Below are 10,983 nucleotides of genomic sequence, written 5' to 3'. Positions count from 1 at the left end.
ATTCCTGACCACTAGGCTGCTGGTCTAGCACAGGACAGAGCCACTGTCTCGGCCTGTGCTAGGAAGTCAGCTACCACACAAGCACGGCAGCCCCAGTTCTCAGCTTGGGGACTAAAGCCCAAAGCAGCCGCTGCCAGCCTGCTGGACAGGGCTCAGGGCGGGGAGTAGGGGCACATTTTCATCGCTCGATTTTGCTACCTGTGAGCAACTGGCTGCCATAAGCAATGTGAGGAGGAAGGAAAGGGAAACCCCTGGCTGAGCCGGCGGCTGAACCGATACCAAAGGGTTTTGTTTACTGAGTTTTTGCTCTAATTGGTGACTAAGTGTTGGTTCTACTACTGACTGGAAGGTGGCGGGGAAGCCACCTGCTTCTTGTCCGGTGCGAGGCTGAGACCCTCAGCGCACAGTGACCCGTGACGATGGGGGTCGAGAGGTGTCGCATAAAGTAACCTCAGGAGGCATGTGTGCGGCACCGTGTGGAAGGCAGCCAGGCCGCAGCCTGTGAGCGAGGTGAGTGGGTCTGGATCTCTGTACCAGCTCCCACCCTCTGGACCTGGGCTTCTTGGGGATGTGCACGGTGGGCTGGCACTGGCTCAGCGCCTGGTGGCCACAGAGCAGGTGCGATGGGGGGTGTGGGGTTGGGGGACGCTGCAATGCTGGGCTTACCTCGAAGGCTGGTCCGTGGCCTGGTGCTTTCAGAGGCGCCACTGGAGGCCACATGGTGTCAATCAAACTGAAAAGCTCTGTCATCCTGGAAAAAGAAGAGATGCCTGGTCAGTGAGCTGCTCACAGGCAGATCTGCTCCGCAGACACCAGGCCAAACACCAAGGAGCCACCATTCAGGATGGTGAAGTCAGGGGCACACAGACAGACAGACCTTGGAACCTGACTGCACGAGAACAGGAAGGAGACTGTTCATTAAATTACGATGCCTCTGATATACCTGGAGAAAACTCTAATTCGAAAAGACACATGCATCCCAATGTTCACAGCGGCACAATTTACAATAACCAAGACATGGAAGCAACTTAAATGTCCATCGATAGAGGAGTGGATAAAGAAGCTGTGGTGCACATATACAATGGAATACTACTCAGCCATAAAAAAGAATGAAATAATGCCATTTGCAGCAACGTGGATGGACCCAGAAATCAACATACTAAGTGAAGTAAGTCACAAACAGAAGGACAAATATCATATGATATCACTTATATGTGGAATGTAAAAAAATGATACAAATGAACTTATTTACAAAACAGAAATAGACTCACAGACATAGACAACAAGCTTACGGTTACCAGAAAGGAAAGGGAGAGGCATAAATTAGGAGTTTGGGACTGACAGACACACACTACTATATATGAAATAAACAACAAGGACCTATGGTATAGCACAGGAAACTACACTCAGTACATTGTAGTAACTATAATGGAAAAGAATCTGAAAAAGAATATATACATGTATGTACATGTATAACTGAACCATTTTGCTGCACACCTGAAACCCTGTAAATCAGCTATACTTCAACTAAAAAAACTATAAAAAATTATGAGGCGATCCCCGGAAGAGAGGCGGAAGAGAAACGGTTACACAGAAAATATTTAAGGACATGGAAAGATATTCATGATACCCTGCTAAGTGAAAAGCAGACAACAAATTATAACGTCTCTCTCTCTCTAAAAGATAAAAAAATGTTGTTAGTGGTTATCTGAGTAGAACTTAAAGGTGACATTTATTTTCTTCCTTTGGTTTATGTATTTCCTATATTTTGCAAAACAGATATGTGCCACTCATAGAATAAAAAAGTTATCAATAAGTTATCTAAAATAAAGAATATAGCCAGACACAAAAAGACAAATAGTGTATGAGTCCACTTATACGAGGTCCCTACACCAAACAAATTCACAGAGACAGACAGTGGTTAACGGGCTGGGGAGCTAGTGTTTCCTGGGGACACAGCTTCACTTTGGGAAGATGAGAAAGTTCTGGAGGTGGATGGTAGTGACGGTCACACAACAATGTGAAGGTACTTAGTGCCACTTAAAAATAGCTAAGGTGGAAAATTTTATGTAATGTACATTTTACCACAATTTTTAAAATCCTGTTTTAGTTGCCAAAAAAAAAAAGAATATACATCATAAAGACTTCTTAGACTTTGCCTTAAGTTTCAACAATGTTTAATCAATTTATTTATTTTTATTTTTGGCTGCATTGGGTCTTCGTTGTTGGGTCTTTGTTGCTGCATGTGGCTTTCTCTATTTGCAGCGGGCGGGGGCTACTCTTCGTTGCGGTGCGCGGACTTCTCATTGCGGTGGCTTCTCTTGTTGCGGAGCACGGGCTCTAGGCGCGTGGGCTCAGTAGTCGTGGCTTGTGGGCTCTAGAGTGCAGGCTCAGTAGTTGTGGCACACGGGCTTAGTTGCTCCGCGGCATGTGGGATCTTCCCGGACCTGGGCTCGAACCCATGTCCCCTGCATTGGCAGGCGGATTCTTAACCACTGCACTACCAGGGAAGTACCTTAACCATGTTTATATATAATAATGTTGTTTACTTTTTAAAAAGCTTGTGGCCTTAATAATTAATGTTACATATTCTTATTTCTCTGAACATTTAAGAGCAAGTACTATTTTAAGTGCTTAGGATCCAGCGGTTAACAAAGTCGAAACACTCAGAACTGAGAATGAGGGTCTCAGCATCACGGAGAACAAGACTCAAAGCTTCCCATGGTCTTTCAGCCCCTCACACCAAACACAACAGCATCGTGGCCCGCAGAGCATGGCCTACAGTCAACACCAAGATTCTGGGTCCAAATCAAGCACAAAAGCAGTAAGCGAAGGGGGACACACGAGGGAAATTCACTCTCTCCCTCTCCTGACAGCAGCTGTTTGTGTGGGTGACTGGACAGCGCTGGGCGACCAGGGCCAGTTGAGGTTCAGAGGCAGCTGGCTGGACACTGGGTGGACGCTGGGGGCCCGCTGCACCTCTCTTCCGGGGATCGTCCACCCGCTCCTGCCCTGAACATCCTGCTTCTTTCCACACAGCTCGCTGAAGGATACGCACCGAAGTGCCAGCCCACATGAGGGGCTGGAGACTCGGTGAACGAATAACCAGCACTCATACAGTCTCATACACACCCACACAACTTCTGAGAACCTTGCATAAACAGAGTCGTGTGGTGCATGGCATGTTGAGTTGGCTTTTGTCATTCAGCACAGTGTATCTGAGATCCATCCAAGCTGCTGTGGCATCAGCAGCTTGTTCCTTTTTACTGCTGAGTACTATCCATGGTGTGGATGTGACACAGCTTGTTTACCATTCACCTTTGAGGAACATCTGGGTTGTTTCCAGTTTGTGGCTATTACAAACACTTGGGTACAGATTTTTGCGTGAATGCAGATATTTGTTTCTCTGAATAAATGCCCAGGAGTGCAGCTGCTCTGATAAGTATGTTCAGTTTTTAAAGGAACTGCCAACTCTGCTCCTGGGGGGCCACACCACCTTACACGCCCGCCTGCAACATATGAGAGATGGTTTCTTCACATCCTCACTGGCACCCGGTGCTCTCACTGTTGTTCACTTTAGTTTTTCACGTTTAGTTTTTTAGGAGCATGGTAACATCTCACCATGGTCTTGACGTGCTTTTTCTTAAGGAGAGTGACGTCGAACACCTTTCCATGTGTTAATCTGCCATGCGATGTCCTCTTTGGAAATGTCTCTTCATGCCCTTTGCCCATTTTCTAACTGGATTTCTTGTGTGTGTGTGTGTATGTGTGTGTGTGTGTGTGTGTGTGTGTGTGTGTGTTTACTGTTGAGTTTTGAGACTTCATTATACAGTCTACGATATAAGGTTTGCAAATATTTTCTCACGGTCTGTAGCTTGTCTTGCTTTTGTTGTCACATCTCAGAACTCTACTCAATGAGTCCCAAAGGTTTTCTTTATAGTTTTATGTTTTATATTTAAACCTAAGATCTATTGTGAGCTATGAGATTTAGGCTGAGATTAATTTTTTGCCCATATATGTCCAGTTAGTTGAAGACTATCCTTCCTCCGCCAAATTGCTTTGTTTGCACCTTGGTCAGGAATCATTTGGCCATAATCCCACAGGCCGCTTCCCAAGTTCTCTCCACTGATCAGAGAGTCATCCCTCCACCAATGCCGCAGTTTCTTGTAGCCATATCATAAGTTTTGAAATTGGGTGTGATTCCTCCCACTTTATCCTTTTTTCAAAACTGTTTTATCTACTCTAGTTCCTTTGCATTTCCAAACAAAGCCAATCAGGAGCAGTACACAGAGGGCAAGATGAGAGGGGCTGCCCCTGGAAGGAAGACTTCTGGTTTGCGACAGAAAAATGTTGAAGTGAAAACAAAAAAGAACAAACAGCAAACACACCTGGAAATGGAGATGGTGGTAGTACGAGTGAGACACCTCAGTCTCCTCACAAGAAAAGGGCCCAAGTAGCCTCTACTGTTGAAAATGAGGAAACGTTCATGAACAGAGGTGAAGTTAAAGGAGAGATTCCCGAAGAACGAAAACCACGGCCTGTTGGAGACTGGGACTTAATTACCCGGCAAAAAGAGCTCTTTTATCCTCCTGACAAGAAGAATGTGGATTCCATTCTAGAGGATTCTGCAAACTACAAGAAATCTTGAGGAAACACAGAAAATAAGGGGTATGCTGCTAATGAAGTTGTGGCAGGGATCAAGGAATACTTCAGCGTAAGGCTGGGCACTCAGCTGCTCTGCAAACATGAGAGACCGCGGTATGCTGAAATCCTTGCAGATCACCCTGATGCGCCATGTCCAAGGTGCATGCAGCGCCACACCTACTGAGATTATTTGTACGTATTGGAGCAATGCTGGCCTACACACCTCTGGATGAGAAGAGCCTTGCTTTATTACTGAATTATCTTCATGATTTCCTAGAACACCTGGCAAAGAACTCTGTTTAGTGCCAGTTGATTATGAAGTGGCTCCTCCTGAGTACGAGTGGAAAGCTGTGTGAGGTGCTTATACGCCCTCATGTTTGGATCTCTGTAAACACATTTTTGTCAGTCCTTCTCTTGTACAAATGATGTACTTTGGAAACGTTACTGTATAACAGAAATGATGTTTGTTTTCTGTTTGATTTTAAACAGAAACTAAAAGGGGTTACAGGTCCTTTTTTTTTCTTTTTTTTTTTTTTCATTTCAAAGTTGCTACCAGTGTTTTCAATGACGGACAACAGAGAGACGTACTGTACAGTGTTTTACTGCTTAGCTGACAAAGCTGCGTTTGAATGTTCTATTCCTTTGTCAAAGGTTCTATTCCTTTGACACTATGCACTTTTACAATATGTGTTAATGCTATATGACAAAATGCTCTGATTCCTAGTGCCAAAAGTTCAATTCAGTGTGTATAACTGAAAACACTCATCCATTTGTGCTCCCCCTTTTTGTGGTGCTTACAGTGAACAGCCCACATCCTTTGCAAGTCATTCATGTTTTTCCTTAGGCATTTTATCTTTGCTCAGATTGTCAAAGAATGGTGGCTTGTTTCACGGTTTTTATATTTGTGTCTAATCACGTTTTAACATGATAGACACAATGCATTGCGTAGCTAGTTTTCTGGAAAAGTCAATATTTTAGAAATTGTTTTTCAGATCTTCAATAAATTTTTTCCTTAAATTTCAAAAAGAAAAAAAAAGTTTAGAATAGGCCTGGATATATCTACGAAAATTTTTGCTGAGACTTTAATGGGTTTTGCGTCAAGCCTATACCATCTTTTGGGGAGAACTATAGCATCTTTACAATGTTGAGTCTTCCACTCCACGAACATTGACACCTTTCCATTTATTTAGATCTTCTCTGATTTCTTTAATCAGTGTTTTATAGTTTGCAGCATACAAGTCCTGACATGTTTTGTTAGATTTATACCTAAATACTCCTTTTTGGGCAACTGTAAATGCTGTATTTTTAATTTTGGTTTTCAAGGGTTCATTGCCAGTGTATAGAAATGTGACTGACTTGTGAATGTTAATCTTGTATGCTGCTACTTTGCTGAACTGACTTACTAGTTTTAGGAATTTTTTTTTTTCTTTTGTAGATTCCTTGGGATTTTCGACATAGACCATCATGTCATCCGAAGTAGAGACAGTTTTATTTCTTCCTTTCTGTCTTTTTCCTTTTCCTTGCCTTATTGTGATGGTTAGTCTATTTAGTACTTTTAAAGTACCCTACCAGAATCTAATATTTAACTTCAAACACGCTGATATAGAAAAAGAAAACTCTGAGAGGACATCCAGGACAGCAAATATGATAAACAGCACGTGAAGAGTCAGGGTGTGATGCTGGTGACAGAACGCCGGCAAAGCTGGATGAAGAGGAAAAGGCTGACAACTAAAGGTCACGTGCAGACCAATTTCTCTCATTTCTTCCATCTTTCTCCCCACCCCTCCCCCCCGCCCGATGATGAAACTACTCAAAGAAAAGCTGGGCCAGGGCAACAAAAACTACTAATCCAGGTGGACTTGCAGAGAAAAAAACAAACACACCCCTTGTCATTCTGTGCACATCTGCTTGAAGCTAAACACCTGCTTTTACCAACTGGACTGGCCGTCTTGGTGACTTCAGAAAGTGGTAGAATACTACTGAGAGACAGTCAGATTTTATTATCTATTTGCTAAGTCTGGGAAAGTCTAAATTTCAAATACCCTTTGTCTTCCATATAACCTTGTGAGCAAATAACGGAGAAAGGATACCTTAATTTCCTCAAGAAACAGGTCATAATCTATCTGCCAACAAGCTTTTACTGCAGCTGCCTTCACTAAATCTTAGACTTTTAGAAAAATTACCTAAAGATGAACTTTCCTAGTGGGAAAGGTGGGTAAACTTGAAAAGTGACCTTTGCGAAGGCAAACATGGCTGGTGACTGGAGTGCCCTGGAGGGAGCCGAGCACACTCCCCCAGACAGTCCCTATGGCCCAGGACCCAGGGCCTCCTCTAGGGCGGGCTCAGCTCTTCCACTCTCTCCAAGGCAAAGGCCGCCTCTGAGTGTGACCAGCTGCTGCAAGTGTTAAGAGGTGCCTTCTCGCACATCTTCACTTGGGGAGACCCCCCCAGGAGAGCCGGAGGAGGCTGGCCGCACCACACTCTTTGAATCTAACCGGACTGCTTGAGACTTGGGACCGCAGCAGAGGTGGCAGGTCAGCGGGAATACTGCTCCTCACGGCCAGGCCTCGGGGCTCCCACTCCCCGTGCTTCTGGAGCTGGGTGTTCGCTCTGGGGGGCCTGGAGCCCGATGGGGCGCAGAGCGGACGCCTTCCTCTGCACTGCAGGTGAGCCCTGAAACCTCCTGGCCCCACTGTGCTCCCTGCAGGACTCTGATTCTCCCACTTCTAAACCTGCAGCGGCTGAGGGGGGTGGGAGCTGTGCAGGCTTTCTGGGAGGGTGCAGCAGCACGAGGTAGCTAGAAACAGCCAGCCGTCTGGGACACAAGCCTTCTACAGGCTGAGACACAAGCCTGGCTGGCTGAATACCTTGTTCATGTGCAAAGGCCTTGGGGTATTGATTAAAACAAAACAAGACAACATTTTCCAACTCATTTGCAGTAAAAAAAATTACAAATACAGAGCACTGTAGCTAACTTCAAAAACATTTTCTGATTTGTTGTTTTTTTGTGGTACACGGGCCTCTCACTGCTGCGGCCCCTCCCGCTGCGGAGCACAGGCTCCGGACGCGCAGGCCCAGCGGCCATGGCTCACGGGCCCAGTCGCTCCGCAGCATGTGGAATCTTCCCGGACCGGGGCACGAACCCGTGTCCCCTGCACCGGCAGGCGGACTCCCAACCACTGTGCCGCCAGGGAAGCCCTGATTTGTTGTTTTAATAATTACCAGCTCCCTAAGAGAGAAAAAAGTGCTGCAAAGATTATTAAGGGTTAGTACACAGATAGAGATACTTACCTGGAGCAAAGTTACTGATTTCTTAGAATGAGAAAACCCATTCTGTTGCCTGCATTTTGTTGTTTGTGGGATATTCTGGAAGCTGTAAAAATCTAAGTAGAAAATACACAAATGAGTCACAAAGGGAGGGGACTGACTTGAGGCCATCTCCGAAAAAAAGTCTCACAAACTCAGCGTAAGACTCTGAAATGATGCCCACATGCAGGTGTCTCTCCTGGACGGACGAGAGCCCAGGTTTGCCCTCCAGGGAAAACGATCGAGCCGAGACCCCACAACAACTGCTGAATTTCTGGCTGAGAAAGGCAGCCTCTAACCCTTACCCTGACGCTCTCAGCTGCTCTGACAAGAGGAAGAGGACCAGGGCTAGTCCTGGAGCAGCCACGGCAGGGCTGCCTGGCGCAAAGAGGAGGCCACGAGAACAGAGTGTGCCTGAGGACGACAGCAAGAGGAGTTCTAGGAACATCAGAGATAGACGGGGAAGGAGCAGGGGCTCTGGCCTCACCACTACCCGAAAGGATGCTGAATGTACATATTTCACACTGATTTTATAGACTGGCGCATCCTCCCTGTACCGAGGGCGACGGCCAGTGTCACCTGGAAGCAGGTCCCCAGCTGCAGCCCATGGGGAGGAGGCACGGTGGAGAGCTGCTCTCCCTGAGCTCACCAGGTTGTTCCCCGACACGCCTGCTCACCAGGCCTGTTTTCTGTTATTTTAGAGTTATTTCTCCATCTGGTACTGCCTCATCTAACTAATCCCAAATCTTCACCGGATAACCTAAGACTGCCTGAATCACTTTCTTTCGGGTGTGGGTGGAGTGGAGTTTGCCGCAGAAGATTTAAACCGCAATGGTGACGTCACCCTCAAGATGGGACGCAACCTGTTCACTGAGTTGGCTCATTCTCAGAGATCTCAGAATATTTTTTTTAAACGAAGCATTTATATTGGTTGTAAAATGTTCCTAAAATTTTTCCGTGCAGTTGCTACTTTCTCTGTACCTGCTGTTATGTAGTACTCGTGGCTTTCTAATAAGACAGATTACCTGGAGATGGAATATTTCAGACCAGGGATTCTGAAAGTGGGGTCTGCAGACCCCTGGGTCTGTACGATCCTTTCAAGGGACCCGCAAGGCCAGAACTATGTCCTGAGACCTTATTTCCCCTTCTCTCATGAGTGTACAGTGGAGTTTTCTAGAGGCTACACTGTGTACAATACAGGACTGACTGAACGCAGAGCAGAGATGACAATCCATCGTTTTCTGTTAGTCCAGACATTAAAGAGATCTGCAGAAAACATAAAATAAGGCTACTCTTCTCACTAAGGTTGTCTTGGTTTAGAAAATATTTTTCATAAAAATTCTATCTATGTTATTATTTAATGGGTTTATTTTTAGGATTTTTAGGTGAACTAATAAATATTTAATTTTTTCCATTTTATTTTCTAATATAGTAGTTATTGATCAATATAACCACATTAAAAAAACCTCCTTGGGGGTCTCAGTAATTTTGACGAGTATTAAGAGGTCCTGAGGCCATGAAGTCTGGAAGTGCGCCACTCAAGATCCACTCTCTACCATCTACCTCCCTCCCTCCGTCTCCCTCTGTGCCCTCGACTGTCTTCCAGAAGGTAGCTTGTGTCACCTTACGTCCTTTTATGTCACCCTCATACACACACGAGACAACCTCGAATCAACTAAACAAACTTTTGCCTTGATACTGAAATGCATTTCCTTCAGAGGTTTGGCTGCCAGAGCAGACACTACCAGATGGCCCAGGAGATCATGAGCAAACTGATGGGAGCCATGGCAACCTTGAGATCCTGAGGAGGTTCGATAATCAGTGACTAAACTACATCATTATGCCGGTGAGACAGGAAAATGGGGCAGTCACTTTGGAAAACACTTTGGCATCAACCCAGCAATCCCACTTCTAGCTATCTACCCAAGAGAACTGAAGACTTCCGTCCATATGTGCATCGTGAATGTTCATAGCAGTATTACTATTCATGACAGCCAGAAAGTAACGTGGAAGCAACCCAAATGTGCATCAACTGATGAATGGATAAATAAGTCTGGTACATCCATACAACAGAGTGTCAGGCAGCCATAAAAAGGAGTGAAGGACTGACACATGATACAACATGGATGAACCTCGAAAGCATGATGCTCAGTGGAAGAAGCCAGGATGGCTCCTTTATACGAAGGTGTTCAGTATATGCAAATTCACGGAGACAGAGTGCAGATTAGTGGTTGCCAGGGGCTGGAGGGTGGGGAGTGACTGCTCATGGGGAAGGTGTTTCTTTTGGGGGTGATGACACTGTTTCTGAATTAGACAGTGATGGCATCACGTCGGTCGGGCATTCTGACCTCAGAGACCACTCTCTGCTAAGAATATCCCACAAATACCTTATAGATGTGGGGAATTACTAAACATTTTCCAAGGCTAGTTCAATGAATTTCAGGACAATATTTTTCAAATTTTATTCAACAGATAGAGAAACTGAAGAAAGGAAATTAAAGACACACACCTGAAATTAAGCCTTCTGCACTATTCCTTTGAACCACTGCTTAAATTATATAACTATGAAAGATAAATTTGTAACTTTGGAAGGCCTCACATTTTGTAGGCTATCTGCTAGTAATATTAAAAAATATCTTTCCTAATCTAGATTCTTTCCTCAAGATCTAGGATATAAAAATATTAACTAGCACAACTTTGTATTATAAAACAAGTTCTTTTATTTTTTTTTTTGAGGTACGTGGGCCTCTCACTGTTGTGGCCTCTCTCGTTGCGGAGCACAGGCTCCGGACGCGCAGGCTCAGCGGCCATGGCTCATGGGTCCAGCCGGTCCGCGGCATGTGGGATCTTCCCGGACCGGGGCACGAACCCGTGTCCCCTGCATCGGCAGGCGGACTCTCAACCACTGCGCCACCAGGGAAGCCCTTGAAACAAGTTCTTTGCACATTTTTGTTCTACCTCGGCAGGAAATCACACACACACACACTCAGTTGCAAGGGAATTAAGGAATTCTTTTTTTTTTTTTTTTTTTTT

General features: G+C 45.2%; 1 protein-coding gene and 1 pseudogene across 1 annotated transcript in view; one reads left to right on the top strand and one right to left on the bottom strand.

Moving 5' to 3' along the window:
• Nucleotides 1-10,983, bottom strand: part of SPIDR (scaffold protein involved in DNA repair) — a 325,369-nt gene that overhangs the window by 22,185 nt on the left and 292,201 nt on the right. The window contains exon 14 of the mRNA XM_007464058.1: nucleotides 667-751. Coding sequence (XP_007464120.1) covers nucleotides 667-751 — 85 coding nt within the window. The remainder of the gene's footprint in view (nucleotides 1-666; nucleotides 752-10,983) is intronic.
• Nucleotides 4,272-5,000, top strand: LOC103090330 (mortality factor 4-like protein 1 pseudogene; annotated as a pseudogene).

Source organism: Lipotes vexillifer, unplaced genomic scaffold (assembly GCF_000442215.2).
Source record: "Lipotes vexillifer unplaced genomic scaffold, Lipotes_vexillifer_v1.1 scaffold69, whole genome shotgun sequence".
NCBI classification, from domain to species: Eukaryota; Metazoa; Chordata; class Mammalia; order Artiodactyla; family Lipotidae; genus Lipotes; species Lipotes vexillifer.
Note: the sequence above shows the minus strand (reverse complement) of the source record. Positions and strands in the feature narration are given on the sequence as shown.